We start from the raw sequence: 22,313 nt of genomic DNA, 5'->3' as shown, positions 1-22,313 counted from the left end.
GGTTACTATTGCATTATTTTAGGATATGTGGGGATTTCCAAACAAGACGTTTTCGTATCTTTTACAATACAGAAGGATGTTATGTTTCATAATATTTTGTTGCATTCTCTTTCTTGGATTTATGTATGTGTAAAAAAGATGGTGATTTTGACTTTCAAGAAAGATTAATATTATATATATATATATATATATATATATATATATATATATATATATATATATATATATATAATGTGTTAGTTTCTTTTTATTAGAACTTTTGATACCGGTTAACAAAATAGCGTTCTCAACTCATAAAAGTTTTGGTGTAACGTAATAATATCTGAAAACGAAATTATCAAAGAAGTCTTAGAAATAGGAACCAAAATTATAATGCGAGTATATTTTACATATAGATACATACAATTGATCATAGTTAAAACTAGCAAGTAACAAGAAGTGTTTTGAGTGAAGTTAAACTAGAGACATGATCACATGATCATCATAAAATAAGAAAGGAACATATACACAAATACAAAACTAGACATGAAGGAGCCATCACATCCCGTACCCATTTCTTTGTACTCTCTAGCGTCAAATATTTGAAGACAAAGGAAGAGACAAAACTCAAAAAGAAAGAGGAGGCACAAATAAGTGGACCGGTGTAGTGATAAGATGAGCTCCGGTCCAAACGGTCGGGCATTAGATGTAGATTTAGGTCTCCATGTGTAGTCTATTTTATATTTATTTAAATTATTTCATTTTTAATATTACATCTTTATATAAAGAGATTTAACATTTTATGGGTGAGGTGGGTCTTTATGTTTTGGTTTTATTAGACATATCTTAAAATTGGACCCCATGGGGTGAGGTGGGTTGGTTCTTAGACACAATCAATCTTATTTTATACTCTAATATAACTGTATACTCTAATATTCACATATTATTTTATTTTTCAAAACTTTATTAGATTATAAAAGCACACAAATCAAAAACTAATATTTTTTATGACCCATTGATCATAGTTTTAATAAACTTTTAAACATTGGTATGATAACCTAATATGAATTTGAATTTGCAAACATTGGAAAAGGGCAAACCTAATAATTTGGCAAGAACCCCACCAATGATGCAACAAAACCAAACCTTATGGACCAACCATGGCACCATAAATGAGAACCCACTAGCCATGCCTCACTTGTTTTGGCTTGTTTGTTTTTATTACTATTTTATTGGAGGAAATCATTCATGCAAAGGATGATTAATGGTGGAACCAATGGCTCCCACCATAGATGCTAATTCACATTGCAATACAAATAGACATGACATGTACTATTTGGCCCCATGCCCTAAATTTCTCGAGTAATTTCACTAGTAATTATAGAGTTTTATTACTTTTATAGTTTGGTGGTAGATTTGACCTGCCAGCTATATTCATTTTAGGTACATGTATGTTTTTTTGTGTGATAATGAATAATTTGTTCAAAAATAGGTGATTTTGAAAAAGAAAAGCTATATGTTATCACTAAGCTTTTTTGTGTCTAGGAAAAAAACAATTACTTGAAACAATTAACTCGTTTAAATTTGTCAAAAGTAGAGTTAATATTTATGAGATAAATGAATAATTGAATAATGATAAATATCAATTTCTCTTTGAATACATCATGTTGAATGATAAATTGACAACTGATTATCGGTTGAAAATTGTTTTGGGAATATATTTTTATTTGTAAATATTATAAAATTATGAAATATTAAAACAACAGATACTTGATATTTATAATAATATAAATTGGTAAATAGTTGATCACAAGCAATAATTATGAAACAGTTGATTAAAAATATCTGATAAAATAATGATATAAAATTACAAATATATGATGTAAATAATACATTATTAAAATTTTAAATAAATTAAGTGGGTAACAAATATTGACAATGTAAGAGAATTTAGTAAACTTTAAGCTCAATCTAGTACCATAACTTTTTTTATGTAATGAACAATCAAAGTGTTTCCGAATTTGATATAAAATTGCAAATCTATGAAATGTTTAAATATAAGTTTGATTGCATAGAAAGTGACTTAAAATATTAAGTATTTAACATAAAATATGAATAAAGAAACATTTAACCGAAAGGACCACACAATTAAAAAATATATATGTAAAAGTTGTAGCTTAACAAAAAGACTTCCTTTTCTCGATTTACAATCAAGTAAATTTTTAGTAAAATCAACAAGAAAACATCAATAAATAACATAACATATTAAACTTTGGGAATAATCATAAAAATAAACATTATTTTAGAGTAGGTGGTGGAAATTTGTGATTAACATCTTTGCAGATTTGAAATAGACATGTTGTTCAAGATCCAACTCAAGGTCATGAAGGGTACTAAATTAATTTATTATTCTATCTTTTATTCTTTTGTATGTTCCAGTTGCTGAAAACGTCACCAATTAGACCCGATCAAATCGGAATTATAATAGAAAACGTGAAGAAAAGACTTGGTCATCAGGAAATTCGGGATAAGGGGAGCTCGATCATCAATAATCTGGGGAGAGAAGATAATGCCGAGATTCTAGGGGTTTAGCTTAGGAACGTTATGTATAAATAGAGAGTTGTACACACGGAAAACATACAAAAAAAATACACAACACACTCACCATTGATAACACACACTGGATCTCGTCCTCGTTACTCTCTCTACACCATCAACTTTTTTTGTAACCTTTTTTATTAATAAAAGGACTAGAGGCAGCCGGATATTTTCGGCTCTCGAGGTTTTATGTCTGAGATTGTAGCCAAGATCAATGACTTTACTCATATATCGTACGTCACATCTTGAATGTTTACTTTTATATATTTCAAACATCTTTAATGTTCTACTTATTTTCAAGATTTTAGCATTTTACAACATCTTAAATAGGTTTTAGTTTTTCTTCTTAAATCTTTAAACAAAATACCATGCCTCACATTCTAATTTGATTACAAAATTGTTAAGTAGATTTTTGACCAACACATATAAAGAAAATTCAATTTTTTAGCATTTATGGAAATATTGAACTAAATATTTCTAGAAGCTCTATTTACCTTTAAATTTTAAAATATTTAATATCATTGTTTGTTTTTTCATTTAAATAACTAATGCATTTATTTAGCTCGTTTTGAATATGTTTTTTTTGTTAGATTTGGGCATAAAGTAAAATAACTTTTTGAAATTTTAAAAAATTTCATTGGATTTCACATATTCTTTGAAATTTCAATATACCTTTTATACCGTGTGCCTGCATGTTTAATCTGATAGTCATAATTTGAATCCAAAATATACCTTTTAAATAAAAAATTAATATAACATATAATTATAAAATTAGATCGAAACAAATTTGATGTAATATTATTTGTAAAAATTTCTTCACAAACAATAGACTGATATACAAAAAAATATAGTAAGTTGCATATTTATGATCGGTTTATTTTTGTGGTAATCCCAAAACTTTTTCATGCTAAAACATATTAAATTCATGGAGAACACATGTTAAAGTTACATGGCGTGTCAATCATCATCACCAAAACCCTTCATAAGTTTTTCTAACAAATTCCCCTTTCTCTTTCTTATCTTTTCACCATCACACCCCTCCCCTTCCTTCTTCATATCTACATCTATATATATAATGGCACCACGTATCTCACCACATTCTCTCTCACTCTCTCTCGACTCTTCCATCTCTTCTCCTCCGATCTCCATCAAAACATAACAACAAACCATCTTTTCATCTTCTTCCTCCGACGCCATTAACGTTCATATCACCATTTCTTCCATCAAATTTGACATTTCCAATCAGTAATGGGGTTTCCAGTTGGTTACACTGACCTTTTCCTCCCCAAAGTCCTCCTCCACATCCTTACCCTTCTGGGTTTCATCCGTAAGCTCATTTCCTTCATTTTCAGATTCGTTGGTCTCGGGGAGTTTCTCGAACCCGATTTCTCAACAGACCCGACCCGGAACGAACCAGTCACGCAGTTCCATTCCGTTTCCGCTGTCCTCATCCGTGAGCTCCTCCCGGTGGTGAAGTTCTCCGAGCTAGTGGATCCGCCTGAGAGCTGTGCAGTTTGTTTGTATGAGTTCGACGCCGGCGACGAGATCCGGCGACTTACCAATTGCCGACACATATTCCACCGGTGCTGTCTCGACCGGTGGATGGACCATGATCAGAAAACCTGCCCGCTTTGTCGGACTCCATTTATACCCGATGATTTACAGGATTCGTTTAACGAACGGTTATGGGCGGCGTCGGGGATCGCCGATTACTATGGCGATTCATCGCTGGTTAGTGGTTCATAATATAAATAGTGATACAAAATTGTTTTTAGTTTTGGTGGATTAGCTTAGAGGATTCAGAGAATCTTATGATGTATATTTTGATTCTACAAAAAGAAGAGAATCATATATAATGTATAGACAAGAGAATGGATACACTTGATGGAAATTCTTGTTTTTATATTTTTGGAGATGAATTTAACAATTTAGAAAAATATCAATAATCTCTATATATTTTAAATGAAAAATATACTATCTATATTTTGTTACCGAATCAAATGTCTGATGTAGCCAACACTTGTATCAAATCAAGAAAGAAATTCTATGTTATTAAAGCAACAAATGACTTTTTAATGGGGGTGTTGTTTTAGATATTCACCACATGACCATATTTGAAAGATTAAATATGTATCTAGATAACTATATTTCAAAAACAACAAACTAGTGAAACAAAGGTCGTGACAATAATGTGAGCTCGTTAAACATTTGTGATATGTATTTATATTGCGCACATGTTTTATGTCTTATTGGTATTAGATACTCGTTAATCACATTTTGCGAATTCACGAAGTACATTAACTTTTACGACTATCAATAGTCCATGGATGGAACAATTTCAGATATAAGGATCTCAAGATCTCTTTTTGTTTCTCAAGCATTGTTTCGTTTGAAAAGTCAATGATGAATAATAATATCAAGACGAAGATAGTGATACTTCAGATATTAGATATGGCCAATTATATCCAAATTAAAATTTATATATTCATTTATATAGATACTCACGGATGTTATCGCTAACCGTGATATGTTGTTTTAGATATTTTAATAACTTTTACATTAATGACGAATGTTTTGTATAATTCGTGAAGATCATGTTATGCGTAGATGTTTTATACCAACTTACGAGAGATGGTTTTCCTTCTCGGTGAACTATTTTAATAATTACGTCAATTCTAATCTTATTTGATTTGTATTTTTTATTTATTTAGTTCTATAAAAGATAAGCAAACAGATTAAAAATATCATTGAAGGAGAAAAAAAAACGATGAATTAGAAGAGTCTAATTTATCACAGCCTACACATCTTCATGGATCAATCTGCAATAATCTCTATTTATTTGTATTTAATTGCATTCAAGTCTCTTGTAATCTATTTCTAGTATCTCCGTGTATTACTCAATGACTCAATGACTCACGCCATCTCACATCTGATGGGTCATCCCTACACTCAGTCTCCGAATATGAGGGACCAGATGGAATCATTCTCGGTGATGGTACAAATCTCTCAATATCTCATACCGGTCATGCTACCATACACACCTCGTCCCGTTCACTTGCCTTACCCAATACTCTATGTGTTCCCAAACTTCAGAAAAATCTTTTATCTGTTGGAAAACTATGTCGTACTAATGATGTTTCTGTTGAATTTTTTTCCTCTTATCTTTTTGTCAAGCATCTGCGAACGGGGGGCCACTCACATGGGAGGAGAACATCAATGATGTCTATTTTCTAAACCGCTCAATCTCATCACCACAAGTCAACACCACCACCAAAGTCTCACCTCTCGATTGGCATCACAAACTCGGACACCCTTCTGTCCACATCTTCAAGAAACTATGTCAACAATTAGGACTTAAGTTTACTTCACTGTCTAGCTCTAATTTTCACTGTCAATCGTGTGCTATCAATAAAAGTCATAAGTTACCTTTTGGTCAATACTCTTTTATCGCCACTAAACCATTGCAACTCTTCTATTCCGATGTATGGGGACTCGTTTAAAAATCTATTAATGGTTACTTATACTATGTTGTGTTTGTTGACTACTACTCAAAGTATGTATGTCTCTACCCAATAAAGCAAAAGTCTGATGTATCCAAGATCTTCCTGCAATTCAAACTACTTGTGGAAAAGTTCTTTCAAACACCCATCATATCCATATTTAGTGAAAACGGAGGTGAATATCAAATACTTTCTTCCTTCCTTCAATCCATGGGAATTTCACACTACACTACACCACCACACACACCTGAACAAAACGGGGTTGCTGAACGTCGACATCGCCACTTTATTGAGACCGGGCTTGCACTTCTCCATTATGCGGGTCTTCCACTTACCTACTGGTCTCATGCATTTCAGTCCACTGTTCATCTCATCAATCGCTTACCTACACCAATTCTTAATTCCAAGACCCCATTTTCCACTCTTTACAGAAACAAACCCAACTACTAGACTCAAAACCCTTTGGGTGTCTCTGTTACCCATGGCTTCGCCCTTACTCCACTTCCAAACTGGAACCTCGCTCCCATCCATGTCTCTTTCTCGGTTACTCAACAGAAAAATCATCCTACAAATGCCTCCCATTCCCCATCCAACGTCTCTATCACTCTCGTCATGTAGTGTTCATTGAGGACTAATTTCCCGTCAAAACATCTACTCCACCATCTCCACACTTACCTTATATAATTGAATTTCTCCTATCTCACAAAACCAACTTCCCAGACATGTCACCTCCCTCTCCACCTGTACATGAGTCCACCTCAGATACCATGCCTAGCCAACCTATTCTACATCAGTCACCACTTCCATCCTGTAACGTCTGGTTCCTGGTACGCATTTAATTAATAATTCTTTTATTTTTATAAAGCAACTCGACGAGTTAGTAATCCAAACTCGTCGAGTAGAGACTACGAAGGGATGCGGGTTTTAAGCAATCTACTCGACGAGTTGAGAGCCCTCAACTCGGCGAGTAGGTCTGCCAGAATGAAACCCTAATTTCGGGGTTTTGCACCCTATTTAAGCATCTTAATCCCCACTTCATGGCCTCATTTCTAGCCTCCAAGTCCCAAACCCTAATCCACGAAACCCTAGAGCCTCTTGTGAGTTTAAGAGCCATTTTTTAGTGAACTTTGTGTATTTGAAGCTTGTGAAGAAGAGAAGAAGCTTGGAGATTCAGAAGGAAGCTAGTAGATCCAGAAACAACTTCTCATCCTCTTCATTTTCTGGTAATCAAGTCTCAACCTTGCTTAGTAGCTTGTTAGATCTCTTCTTTGTCACTTTATGGGAGTTTTTTGGTTCAAGAAACTTGGTCCTTGGGAAATGGACGTCCCAAGTGACTTATCTTTCATATCTGGGGTCTAGAAGGGGTTTCATGGCATAAATGTGCAAACTTTATGACCATGGAAGCCCCATGCAAGTTTTAAGGTGTTACTTTGGCCTTTTAAGCCCCAAAAGGCCATGCATGGAAGGAAAGTTAGGAGCTTTACGTGTCCAAATGATGTCTAAGGCCTAGATCTATGTTAGTATGATTTAGTTTGGAGTATTATGGCTTTTGGACCAAGATCTATGTTCTAGAGAGATAGGGTTTGAGCTAAAACCTTTGAGAAGGACTAATAGTGGGTAAAGTTGGAAACTTTACCCTTAAAAGTGTGTTTTCAGTATGTAGATGAAGTATGGGGTTTGGATTTGAAGGATAGGAGCTTAATCCATTGAGATGGCTCAAACAGACAGAGGAACCCAGCAAGTCCATAGAAGGACTCGACGAGTTGAGTTGTGTTGTCCCGATTCTGTACCAGATAGAACTCGACGAGTCGGGGGGATGACTCGGCGAGTTGGATCACGATTTCCAAGATTATTGAGTTATAGAACTCGGCGAGTTGATAGGTCCACTCAGCGAGTTGATTCAACCAGAATGTTGACTTTGACCAGAATGATGACTTTGACCAGGGGTAAAATGGTCATTTTACCCTTAGAAGGATTATCAGTTTTTGACTAAGTGATTACTGTGATAATGATAGACGGGGAGTCGTTGGAGCAGCTATTAGATATTCCTCACACGATATTTCAGCAGCCAGCTTGAGAGGTGAGTTTTCCTCCAGTAGGAACGGGTCTAAGGCACCAAGGTCGGCCCGTTTATGTATGTTAGTATGTTTCGGATTAAGATCCAATGTCGTGCGGGGCCTGATGTAGGTTTATATGTTTTCCGGATTTCGATCCGATGCCGGGACGGTACCCGAAGGATGTTATTATGCTTGATGTCGTTGTCATTCTTGCATTTGGATATATTTGTATGTTTCTGGACTACGGTCCGATGCCGGGGCGGTTCCCGAGGAATGTTTGTATGTTTCCAGATTTTGGTCCGATGTCGGGCGGGGCTCGAGGAATGTCTATATGTCTATAGTTAAGTGGTTATGCTTATGTTATGTTTATTAGTAGTTATGTTCATATGTATGTCGAGCTTTGCTCGATGCCGGGCGGGGCCCGATGCCGGACAAGACGATGTCGGGCAATGCCCGATGTAGCAGGGCGGGGCCCAATATATGCGATTATGTGATTATGTGTATGGTATGTGGTAGTTTGGGGAGACTCACCAAGCTTCGTGCTTACAGTTTTCAGTTTTGGTTTCAGGTACTTCCGCTAGTAAGGGGATAACTTGGGATGATTGCATGGCACACATCGTTTATGTTAAGCCTGGGATATTTTACTCTGATTTATTTGACTTGTGATTGATATGGATACACTGTTTTGATATTTGAGATATTATGGTTCATGTTTTGATAAATGATTCTTAGTAGTTCTGGTTTAATTAATGACTTAAAAATGAAATTTTTAGACCGTATTTTTGGGATGTTTCACATCCCCTTCACCCATACCCATGACTCAGGTAAATCCTCCTGTCGAGCACTCATCTACCCCCGTCTCATCCTCCCTATCCCATCGACACCAACCCAACACCCTCGACCCCTACCTTTACATCTACACCATCGGCTTCCCCTACACCATCCTCACCCCCACTCCCGACATCACCCCTCCACCCTTACCACCACGTCAATGGAAACTCAACCCCAAATACTACAATCCTACCTACATTAATCACACAACCCTTCACTCGTTTCCTATGCCTCTTGAACCCACCAGCCATAAACAAGCCTCCAAAAATCCACTGTGGCGTCAAGCAATGGATAGTGAATACAATGCGTTACTTCAAAATCATATGTGGGAGCTAGTACCACCAACCAACCACAAATCGGTTAGTTGTAAGTCGGTTTTCCGTGTCAAACGTAAATCGGATGACTCGATTGCTAAGTACAAAGCCTGTCTCGTGGAAAAAGGTTTTTTACAACAATACGGGAAATATTACTTTGACATCTTTAGTCCCATAACCAAAACAGTCACAATTTGAATTGTTCTCTCCATTGCTTTATCTTGGGGTTGGTCTTTCCGTCAACTTGACATTAATAATTCCTTCTTGCACGACACTTTACAAGAACAAGTTTACACGATTTAACCTGGAACTCACATCCTTCCTCATTGAATTTGGGTTCCAAAAGTTGTTAGTCGATCCTTCTCTATTTATATACAATTATATTGGTGTTACTTGTTATTTCTTAGTTTATGTTGATGACATTGTTTTAACAGGCAACAACCCAAGTTTTCTCCATAAGTTTGTCACAAATATCTCTTCCCGATTCTCTCTCAACGACCTTGGTCACCTCAACCACTTTTTAGGTGTTGTAACATCCCAAAAATCATGATAAATTTTTTCATTTTTAATTAATGAAAATCATTGTTTTCAAAAAACACCCATGTCAAAATCAAATATCAAATACAAATATCCCAGAATCATAGTGTAATCAAATCTCCAAAACATAACACTGAAGGATGTGTCTGATCACGCCTTTGCTTTTCCCCGATCATCTGAAGTACCTTAAACAATAAACTTAAACCATAAGCCAAAGCTTAGTGAGCTCCCCCAAAGTACCACACAACGAAACATATACAAATAATACATACTGGGTCTACAACCTTACAGTTGGATTACCCCCAGCCCATAACCTTTCGATTGGATTACCCCGACCCAGAACCTCATTGTTGGATTGCCCCCTTCCGGACCAGAACCTCACAGTTGCATTGCCACCAGCCCACAACCTTTCGGTTGGATTGCCCGGGTTTGTTGACTCGCAGCACAAAACAGTAGAATCTTAACCCAACCACACTATATCGACATATAAAACAAATAAACATATAAAAGTGACCAGATAAACATGCGGATCTTAACAGTTCGCTACAATATAGCAACATTCCAAACTGGAATACACAATCTACTGGACCGACATTGGTGCCTTCGACCCACAAACTCACCTCACAGTCCGAAAATATAGTTGAACATATCACAACTCCAACTGCTGATTCTACAGGTCACCTAAACACAAACAATGACCTAGTCTCAAACTACTACTTAAAATACCCAAAATGCCCCTAGGTCAAGCTTGTCAAAGTCAATGGTCAAAATTCAAAGTCAAAGTCAACTAAAGAAGGTCGCCACACCATGTCCCTTCTTGGCCACGTCATGGCCATTAAACGACAAAACAAACGGGTCTTGACCAAGTCGCCACGTCGTGGCAACCTGAGCTACGCCGTGGGGACTGGTCTGGGAAGCTTAAACCATTAAGTCACTTTTCTTTCCAAATTCAAGCGCTCCAAAACTCAGATTTGATCCTTTCTAAGGTCTAAGTGGATAAAGTTTCCAACTTTATCCCTTTAGACCTTCAAAGAGATAGAGATCTCACTTCTAGGTCTAAATAGGGCAAAACATGACTTGACTTAACCCATTTAGCACTTTTCCTTGAAGGCTTACTAGATCCCCATTCTAGAACGTTTCTAGCACCTTATAATCACATAAGAATCCATATTTTCCAGACATATATTTCCAATTCATGTCTTGGACTCTTATTAGGTCAAAATAGAGAAAAAGGGCCAACATCTCACTCAAGAGTTCAAAACCCCAAAAAAAACTCCAGATCCAACACTCCTAACCACAAAGGGACTCTGGGGATTCATAAACTTGGAAACTTTATGAAATCCCAACACTCCAATATGTCCAACATGAATAATAATACATAGTAACCAAGATCTATATACAATAAACCAAACAACTTGGAACTTGGGGACTTATAAGAGTCCAGAAGATGCACAACAAGATGATGAGAAGATTTGCTTGTTGAATCGAAGTCTAGAAGTCACATTCTTCTTCTTCTAATCCCCAAAAATCAACACAAAAATCTTAGAGAGAAAAAATGGAGGTTAGGGTTTGCTTGGAGGTTGAGAGAGTATGTTGGAGGCTGAGGGTAGGAAACCCTAGCCATCACATTCCCTTAAATAGGGCGCAAACTCCAAATATTAGGGTTTATGATTAAACCGATGTCACTCCGTGGCGGCCTTAGATGATATCGTGATATTTCTTGAAACTCTACGACGTAGCGCTTTCCCCCATGTCGTGTCAACCCTAAATACATAGAATTTTGAAATTTGAATTACCTCCGGATCCAGATGTTACAATTCTCTCTCACTTCAATCAGACTTCGTCTTGAAGTCTGGCATTATGAATAACTCAGGGTAGTGCTCTGGCATCTCAGCCTTAGGTTCCCGGTTTATTCAGAACCCTTATGTTTTTGTCACTGGACCTTGACCAAAGATACCACCTTGTTGCGCAAGGCCTTCGATTTCCTATCCAAAATCGCTACTTGTATTTCAACATAATTTAGACGATCATCAACCTAAATTAAACTTTATATAGATTGAAAAATATAATGAAATTTAAACTAATAATTAACAATGAAAATTAACTTTCGTGTAGTTAGATTTCGGTGATGTTTGTTGTTTGTTTTTTTTTTTTTTTTTTTTTTTTTTGAAAAAACTCTCTTTTGAATTTAGACTTTCTCAGATATGTCTTCTAGATAAAAATTATATATATATATATATATATATATATATATATATATATATATATATATATATATATATATATATATATATAAGAAGGAAATTTTTGGTAGGAAGGTAAGAAGTTTTTTTTCTATATATTTTTTTGACGAACAAAATAAATGAATCATTAGATGATTCATTTGTAAGATGATTCACAAGAAAAAATTCCCAAAAAAACATCTTTATGATTCATTTTTAAGTAAATTAAGAAAAAATTCACTTTTATGACAATTTTAATGAATAACAACAAAATCATTGTATAAATGAATCATCGAGATGTTTTTTTGAGAATTTTGTCTTGTGAATCATCTTACAAATGAATCATCTAATGATTCATTTTGTTTGTTCGCGAAAAAAATATGTAGAAAAAAACTTCTTACCTTCCTACCAAAATTTTCCTTCTTATTTGATCTTGACTCTCTCTCTCTCTCTCTCTCTCTCTCTATATATATATATATATATATATATATATATATATATATATATATATATATATAACATAGGACAAACAAATGCACACACCATGTTGTTTTTTGTTACAAATAAATGAGTGCAGCGAACCGAGATTATATGGCTAAGTTCAGGGATGAAATTGTTTAGTAATTAATACAAAATATTGAATGAACAATTTAAAAAAAATGGTATTGTGGTTGTAGGAATTATATTTAAGTATTATAAAGCTAGGAGCATGAGGCATAAAGGTTGGAAGTTAAAGACTCACTATGGTCCAGAAGATGAACTAGAAGGTGAAGGAGGGGATTGCTTGTTGGATCTTCACACAATGGATGCCTTCTTTTTCTTCTTATCACCAAAAATATCCACAAAAACTCAAAAACTCAATAATGGAGGCTATGGGGGTTCTAGGTTAAAAGGAAGGCGATGGAGGTTGAGGGTGTGCAAACCCTAGCCATCATATCCCTTGAATAGGGCTTCAAACCCGAAAATTAGGGATTTGCAAACTGTCCGCCACCACGTCGTGGCTAACATCATGTCGCATCGTGGGAACCTAAATAAATGCTTGTTCATTAGGCCTTGACCATGCCGTGGTGCATCCTTTGACACATTCAAAATAAATGCTCATTCATGGTGTGTCGTTTTCTGTTATATCTTATTGGGATGTTCAACTCACTTCTCGGTTTTGGAAGAGATTTCATGAGGAGTTGGGTACTAAATTGCACTTAAACACTGCTTATCACCCGCAGACAGATGGACAGAGTGAGCGGACTATCCGGATGCTTGAGGATATGTTGAGGGATTGCGTCATTGATTTTGGTGGGAGCTGGGACTCCAACCTTCCTTTAGCTGAGTTTTCATACAACAACAACTATCATTACAACATTGGTGCACCTCCGTATGAGCTTATATATGGGAGAAAGTGTCGGACTCTGATATGTTGGGGTGATGTTGGCCATGGGGTCATGGGTAGGACTAAAGTGGTACTCTAGATGACAGAGCTTATCCAGTAGATCAGGTAGAGGTTACATACAACATAGATCATGCAAAAGAGTTATGCCGATACGCGACGGTCCGAGTTGGAGTTTCAGGTCAGAGATATGGCTTTACTGAAGGTATCACACTAGAAGGGTGTTATACGCTTCATGAATCAGGGCAAGTTGGGCTCTAGATTCATTGGACCCTTTCGAGTTGTGGCCAGGGTGGGCAAGGTAGCCTACCGATTCGATCTGCTTGAGGAACTTATCTTGATTCATAGCACCTTCCATGTTTCCCAGCTTCGGAAGTGCATGGGGGATGATTCAGAGGTGGCCTGCTAGAATACATTTAGGTCTATGAGAACTGAAATTATATGGTGAGGACGGTGTCGATTTTAGATAGGAAAATGATGACCTTGCGCAACAAGGTGGTGCCCTTAGTCAAGGTGCAGTGGCAGCACCGGAAGGGCGCAGAGTGGACTTGACAGTCCGAGGTGGAGATGCATAAGAACTACCCACATATGTTTGCAAGTGAGGATTTTGAGGACGAAATCTAGTTCATGTGGGGGAGAATTGTAACACCAAGTTTCAGGTAAATATCACTTTTGATTTTTAGCAATTCAAGTCTTAAATAATGAACTTTGTGAAGACCACGACGTGGAAAAGGATGCACCACGACATGGTCAAGGCCAAATGAACGCATATTCATTTTGGTTCCCACGACGTGGTATGATGTTAGTCACGACGTGGTGACGACCGGGTTGCAAAAACCCTAATTTTTGGGTTTAAGCCATATTTAAGGGATGTGATGGCTAGGGTTTACACGCCCTCAGCCTCCATCACCTCTATTTCGACCTAGAAGCCCCTATTGCCTCCTTTGTTAAGTTTTTGAGTTTTTTGGTGGTTTTTAGTGAGGTCCCTTTGGGTTTATATGTTCCAAATCTATAGTTTTATGGTGTTTTTGGTCTCATGCACAAGTTTGAGTTCATTTCTTCCATATTTGTGACCTAGTTTGGAAGAGACATGCAGTGGACATGCATGTCCATAAAGCACCGATTTTTATGATTCGTTGGGAGTAGGAAAGCCTTCTGGAAAGTATGGATAGATGGCCTTGGCGATTAAGATCTTAATGCATTAATTTGGCCAGAACAGTTCCTACGACGTGGTGGCAGACAGTGTCCGTGATTGTTTTGTCCTGAGGCCACCACAACAAGGAAAAGGCTTGGCCACGATGTAACATCCCAAGTTCAGGAATATAAGTTTGGGGTGCTTTGTGTAAATAAGGGAGTAGACTCGACGAGTAGGTGTCTTAACTCGTCGAGTCGGAGCGGGTGTTGGACATGTAACACCCATAAAATTTGAGCCAAATCAAAACATTTTAAATCATTCAAAAACCATTACGTTCATACAACTCGTTTTCAAAATAGTTTAAACATCAGAGTATCCCCCAGAACCATATCATATAAATCATAAAACATGAGGAGCGGTACGATCACGCCTTCGCCTTGCCACGATCTCCTGAAGTACCTGAAACAATACACTGAAACTGTAAGCCCGAAAGCTTAGTGTGTTACCCCAAAATACCAACCACACATATCATACTCATAACATATCATAAATAGAACAACCATGCACATCGGGTCTACTGTGTGACTGGTCCGCCCGCACCGGGCCTTCAGTCCACCTGGTCCACCCTCCGAGTCTAGCCATGTACGTCGAGTCTACAGTGTGATTGGTCCGCCCGCACCGGGCCTTCAATCCACCTGGTCCACTCTCTGAGTCTACAATATGACTGGTCCGCCCGCACCGGGCCTTCAGTCGGCCTGGTCCACTCCCCGAGCCTCGGCACGTCTGGTCCGCCCTCTTGGGGCCTTCAGTCTATCCGGACCGCTCGCTGGGCCTTCGGAATATCCGGTCCGCCCTGGGTATGTTGGCCTTCAGCACAAAGCAGGACCCGCCTCAACCCAACCCCCGTCAAACAACCATGTGCACATAAAACAATCAATCACATAACAATCCTCAACCAGACAAACAGTCTAACAGATCACATAGCATGTCAACATCCTAACCAGGATTCCGACCTAACCGGTCACTAGCATAACATTACCATATATCCCGGGTACCGACCTTAACCAGGTCACTAACATAACACCATCCTAAATACCAGGATGCAGATCTAGCAAAACAATAACATAACAACAATACCCGGATTTCCATCCGATAAAGGGCCGGCCTTGGTGCCGTAGACCCTGTAGATATAGTGAGGATAACTCACCTTGCAACTGCCGAAATCCTGCAAATCTCTGACCGCTGACTCACCCGGACTCCCAACTATCACATGATAATCACCAAGTTAGAATCCAACATGACTTTCTAGGCCAAGTGCCCACACCACTCCTTAAATCCATTTTCCTTTTATTGGGCCAAGTCCCAAAACCAAGTCCTTATGCAAAGCCCAATATTGGCCCAATTTACTAAATTGGGCCCACCTCACCAAATGGGCCTAGATCCAAGGTCCATAATAATTATTGGGTCTAAATTACTCCATCCCTAATGTTCAGTCACGACCCAAGCCCCACTGGCCCATAAACAGCCCAATCACTTAAGGCCCAAAATCAAAAACCCAACAGAGGGAGTACGCTGGGCGTACCCCTCTTGGTACGCTGGGCGTACTTCGATTCTCGCGGACTGGGAACGGGACACTGACCCACTACGCTGGGCGTACATCAGCTTACGCGGGGCGTAATCTCGTTGAACTAAAATTCCACATAAGTTCTTAATGGCTTAAGCTCTTAAGCCCAAACTTCAGATCCATCGACCAAACATGCCTAGGATTCATAAAGTCTCAAACTTTATTACTTGGGACGTCCATAAAGCTCTTAACTCAAGGTCTTAATCCATTAAGACCCACCTACAGCACACATGAGACAATCAAAGCCTTTGGGACCTCATTTTTCTCACTCAAGACCTCTCCTAAGGTCTGAAAGGACAACTAATCTCAACCAACTCGCATCATGCATCACTTTGGGGTTTTTGGGACAAGAAATGGTGTCAAAACCTCATAACACCTAGATCTACACAAAATAGATGTCAAGCAAGAGACTTTATACCTCAAAAGGGCTCTAGAAGATGATGCCTTCCCAGATCTACGAGCTCCAGCCACCCAACTCCTTCCTTGACAACTTCTTCTTTCTTCTCCTAGGCTCTCCTTTGCCAAACCAAGCTCCCCAAGGTCAAATATCCACAATCATGGAAGAAAACGGCTACTTAGGGTTTCTGAGAGTAAGAGGGCAGATATGGAGGCTAGGGTTGGAACCATAATGTTCCTTATATAGTGGCTGGCCCTAAAATTAGGGTTTCTGGACACTAGACGTACGCTGGGCGTACATCCTGTATGCTGGGCGTAAGCCCCCAACACCCGCGTTCATTTAACCACTCTACGCTGGGCGTAACCTAGCTTACGCTGGGCGTACCCAGCCAATTACACGCATCTACTCCATGCATGCCTAGGACCCCTTTGCCAAATATTTCCTTTAGGGACCATTATTGACACTGTCTTCAAAGTGTCATAACTCCTTTATTCTAAGTCCGTTTCCGACGAACTTTATATCCACGAAAAGGTGGCGAGAAGCCCTACGCTTCTAGCAACACACCCCGACCCGAAACCTTCTCGAATAAAAACCATTGCCTACAAAAGACCGAAACGCCCTTACTCTTGATCTCGGAAATTCATAAATAAATACTTTTAGAACGGGGCGTTACAGGACACATGTTAAGTGATCCGACTCGCAGAATCGGCGGCGGGACTCGACGAGTCAGTGTTGGGAAGAGAAAACCCTAAATTTTACGGTTTGCACCCTATTTAAAGGACCTTATGTCCTTATCTCAACCTCTTTGTTACCCCTTGAGAGTCAGTAAACCCTAAATCGTGTAAACCTCCATTGTTGAGTGATTTGAAGCTTTGGAAGAGGATTATAGTGAAGGAAACTTGTAGATCAAGAGGCTAGCATCAAGGAGTTCGTGTAGATCCAGAATCTACTTCATCTTGGGCACATTTATGAGGTAACAAGTCGTTACCTTAAGCTTTTCCCTTCTAGATCTATTCATGGATGATGATTTAGGGCTTTTTAGCATGTTGGAATCCATTTCGGGTTTTGGGACTAGATCTGGGGTTGCAACTTCAGATCTAGACTTGTTTGAGTCCATGGGAGCATAAAGTATTAGCCCTTTTGCATGTATGTGAGTATTCTTGTCTTGGACCTTCTCTATAGCTTGTGTTGAGCAAATACCACCTTGCATGCACGCAAAGTTGGAAACTTTACGTGTAAAACTAGCCTTAGGAGTCCAAATCTATGAGTTGGAAGCAGTGGAATAGACTGAAATCGTCTGTTTGGGGGTGACTTAAGTGAACCCGGCGAGTCTGTTCTTGCACTCGATGAGTTGGGTCGCAAACCCTAGCTCATCTGGTTATAATGCAGATCAGTGAGTTGAGTGGACTCAGTGAGTTGGACAGGCTAGGACTCGGATTGAAGGGCTCGACGAGTCTTGGGGTGACTCGGCGAGTCGAGTCGCGAATTGTGGGGTTTCTGAGTTCATGAACTCGGCGAGTCACTAGGTTGACCCGACGAGTAGGGTCAACCAGGAAGGTTGACTTTGACCAGGACTTTGACTTTGACCAAGAGTTGACCAGTTTGACTTCCAAGGGTATTCTGGTAAATTGGGCACTTATAGTTATGGTTTCATCAAGTGTTATGTGGTGGAGTTCGTGGCCGTGAGCAGAGGATTTGATCTTACCTCTTCTGTTCAGCATTTCAAGGTGAGTTATCCTCACTATACTCAAGGGTCTAAGGCACCAAGGTCGGCCCTTTGATTTGTTATTTGAGATAGTTACTATTGTGATATGATAGCTCGGTATCCTGGCAGATAGGATGGTTACGAGTTAGTACGATCGGTTAGATCAGTATCCTGGTAGATCAGATGTGGTTATGTTTAGTGACCTATAGTTAGGTCTGACTGTCTATATGCTGGTAGGAGATTACGTGTTATATGTGCACATGCTTGTTATGCTAGTTGAGGGTATTCCATCCCGAGGATGATAGGGCCCTAGTATGTTGTCTGGTAGACTGTTATATGATTATCTGATATAGGTGCATATGTTTGATTGGTTATGTGGGCAATCCAACCCGATGGTTGTGGGCCGCGAGTATTCCATCCAGAGGATGATTGGACTCATAGTGTGTGGGCAATCCAACCCGATGGTTGTGGGCCGAGAGTATTCCATCCCGAGGATGATCGGACTCGTAGTATGTTGGCATTCCAACCCGATGGTTGAGGGCCAGGGGTATTCCAACCCGATGGTTGACTGGACCCATAGTATGCTGTTCATTTCTGTTTGTGTATGGTTGTATGTGTATGGGTATCTTGGGGGTAACTCACTAAGCCTTCGAGCTTACATTTATCGATTATTGTTTCAGGTACGGCGGATGACCGCGGGAAGGCGAAGGCATGCCCGTACACTTCCTCATATTTTGATTTGGATTTCTGGGATACTCTGATATGAAACTATTTTGAAAATAGATTTGTAATAATTAATGGTTTTGAATGATTTAAAAAGTTTTAAATTGGCTCGATTATTATGGGTGTTACAAGTTGGTATCAGAGCCTTGGTTCGAGTGAATTGGAGGAACACTCGTGTGAATCCAGTCTCAAACTAAGGAAAAAGATTTTCGAAATGATTTTTAAATGGCTTTCAAAATAAGTAAAAGAGGATGTGAAGTGTACGATCAGCCGGAGCCAGTAAGTTGACCCCAAATTACCATGCAGTTTTTGATTATGTGATATGTTAGAACAACATTCTAGTGATAAGATAGGGATCCTCAGGAACCATATGATAGAATTGCCTGATCTTTGATACCTTATCTTATGTAGAGTACATCATTGATTGTTGTATGACTCTTTCGCGTGTGAACTAACTATTGGGTGAATACTCCAAGTCACATGCTACATGGGTTAAATGGTCTTAGGGTAAGGGATTTGGTCCTGCTGCGCAGCTCTCGTCTGAGTCCAACCGTTGTGGGATTAAATCTTTTAGTCTAAGATTGTTTAAGCCATGCGGTATGTGATTGTATTCATGCAATAGTTAACTGGCACCAATGGAGGGCCGTGTGGCAGTTGGTGGATGGGTGGGTAGTGAGAGGCCGGGAGGCCAGTTATGAGATATTTAGTATTTCCTCTAGGAGTAAGGATTGAGCACTCGCTATATTTGTGTGTATTGTTAGGGCGTTGTGATGATACTTGGGACAAATATGGGTAGGTGTGGAAGGTAGTATGGGCCCGTACTACTGAAAGCACAGGACCCATACGCGTATCAAGGAAGTCACAACCCCTAGGGTTGGGTTGGGAGTTGGTTCCCTGTTATTATATGGGTTATCAGAGATCTTTCTGGCAGCCAGGATAGGCCAGTATTGTCAGAGGATCGTGTCAGGGAAATCATCCGGGAGGAGGTGATCGAGATCGTTTGGGGATAAATCCCGGAGATGATTGGGTCTTTCAAGACCGCCATGGTTGAATACTTTGATGAGCGTTATGCATCCCTTGCAGAGACGGCTGCAGCGGCAGCTACATCGGCTGTAGCAGCGACAGGGGAGGAGCCGGTCGGGGCTTTCAGTATCGGGACTTCGATAATACGAAGCCCCCTACTTTCGACGGGGTTCAGGATCCGATCGTTGCTATGAGATGGTTGTCCGATGTGGAGGGATGTTTCTTCACATGTTCATGTCGTACTGATCAGAGGGTGAGGTGTGCTCTGAACCTGTTGAGGCTCGGGGCAAAGGATTGGTGGAGATTGACTACGGGATCATACTCCGATGCACAGCGGGCTGCGGTTACTTGGGATCAGTTCCGGGACATGTTCAGTATTCGTTATGTTTCGCGGGTTGAGCGGGAGAGGTTGGCTCAGGAGTTTTTGGAGCTGAAGCAGGATTCAGAGTCGGTGACGGAGATCACCAGGATGTTCACGGAGAGGGCGATGTTTTGCCATGAGTTTGCTTCGGAGCAGGCTCAGATGACCCGGTATCTGAGTATGCTCAAGAGGGATATCAGGCAGTTCGTGTCCACGCAGAGATGCGATACCTTGTTGGAGCTGCAGGAGGCCGCCAGGCGGCGCGAGTTAGAGATCGTGCTCAAGTTAAGGGAGCAGAGGCAGGCCCCGGTGCAGTCTCAGCCTGCGCCGAAACGGTTGAGGGCCACTGATTATCGATAGGGGAGTCAGACTAGTCGCACTTGTGGGAAGTGCGGCAAGGTGCATGATGGAGGTTGTTGGTCTTTTTCAGGGTGCCACAAGTGTGGCAAGGAGGGTCACATATCTAGGGACTGCAGACAGCAGACTCCAGCTACCGGAGTCCGACTCTGTTATCCTTGCGATCATGTGGGCTATATGAAGGCCCAGTGTCCTCTTTTGGCTGCCAGGCCGGTGCAGGCCCCATAACCAGCCACTTTGAGGATTACTGACGGGGGTCAGGGTAGAGCAGAGCCTCCGAAGGCTCAAGGGCGTGCCTATCAACTTATGGCCGAGGGGACCGAGACAGCGCTAGAGGTGACAGACGGTATGCCTTTTCTCCTATCTTTTGTTCATATTTGTATTATGAGTTTCCGTTTCTATCTGCGTGAGTTATTAGAGCATAGGAGGTGCTAGGGGGGATTGTATTGTTAAGGGATCTTAGATGGGTAGGATCCGGTGGTTCATTCAAGAGAAAGAAATATGATAGGAAAATTCGTTAGACCAGATCGAGCAGTCGTGTTTCAGGGATTCATAAATCATCAGTAGGAACTCAGATACTTTTAAGTTCGTTGCCTTGGATAGGGACAATTGAGTCGCGTACCAGTTTCGCCGCCAGTAATCAATAGTTACTGCTCTAAGTGGGGGAGAATTGGAAATTCTCATATGAGGCGTTGCGTTGGAAGATGCTGCCTGATGCAATTGGATGGCGGTTACTAGAGTGGAGTAAGGAGACGGCCCAGTTATGCTGAAGACTCTGTAGGAATGGTAGATCTATGTGCAGGTATGAAGTATACTACTATGCTAATAGCAATCATTGGGTCTGTCTTCAAGTGATGGGTATGTTGAGGAAGTGTAATGAGGACTTTGTATAGGTTATCAGTTGTGTGTTCAGGTTTTGGGTATATGTGTTATGGAATGGCATCGTGATCTACAAGTGGATAGTGTAGAGAGAAGTTTCGATGTTGTGGCAATGTCCGATGTTGCAAGGTTGTGGTTTAAGCCTCCTTGGAGGTGAAGGAGGTGAGTAGCTCCAGAATGGAGTTTTTGATAGCAGAAGTGGAAGTAGCGGGGTGGACAGACTCGGAAGCAATCCAGACCTATGCTGAGGACCATGTGAGGGTATTCCAGTCATAGGCTGTGGGCATAGAGATTGTGTGATTATGTCTGTTGTAGGAGCGCGTTCGGATTAGATGTATTGTTGAGATTTGGGTGAGCTGTGCTCGGTTGTGTCGAATCAGAGAAGTTTGAAGGAGATGCAAGGATAGATCCTTGGATACCAAGTATGGTTGTAGACATGGGTTATGTATGTAGTGGTATTCCAATCTAGGGTATTCCATCCTGAGGATGACCGGACCCTATGATTGATTGGACCTGATGTGTTTGGTATTCCAACCCGAGGGTTGATTGGGCCAAACATGCGTGAGGATACGAGGGTATACCATCCTAGGGTTGACTGGACCCGTCGTAGGTGTACCTGGTATTCCAGCCCGAGGCTGATTGGGCCAGGTATGAGTATTTTTGCGATATAGCTGGTTGTTCATGAGA

General features: G+C 40.0%; 1 protein-coding gene across 1 annotated transcript; it reads left to right on the top strand.

Moving 5' to 3' along the window:
• Nucleotides 1-3,621: 3,621 nt before the first annotated feature.
• On the top strand, nt 3,622-4,482 carry LOC145122696 (brassinosteroid-responsive RING protein 1-like). Its single transcript, XM_079058256.1, has one exon. It carries the CDS (start codon nt 3,826-3,828, stop codon nt 4,321-4,323), a length of 498 nt encoding a protein of 165 aa, XP_078914382.1. The 5' UTR covers nt 3,622-3,825; the 3' UTR covers nt 4,324-4,482.
• The last annotated feature ends 17,831 nt before the right edge of the window (nt 4,483-22,313 follow it).

The sequence above is a fragment of the Lactuca virosa genome, chromosome 6 (genome assembly GCF_052849685.1).
Source record: "Lactuca virosa cultivar CGN04683 chromosome 6, Lactuca_virosa_CGN04683_v6, whole genome shotgun sequence".
NCBI classification, from domain to species: Eukaryota; Viridiplantae; Streptophyta; class Magnoliopsida; order Asterales; family Asteraceae; genus Lactuca; species Lactuca virosa.
The sequence above is the reverse complement of the archived record's forward strand: the minus strand, read 5'-3'. Positions and strand labels throughout refer to the sequence as shown.

Coding starts and splice junctions, on each gene's coding strand:
- LOC145122696 (XM_079058256.1), top strand. CDS start 3,826: ATGGGGTTTCCAGTTGGTTACACTGACCTTTTCCTCCCCAAAGTCCTC.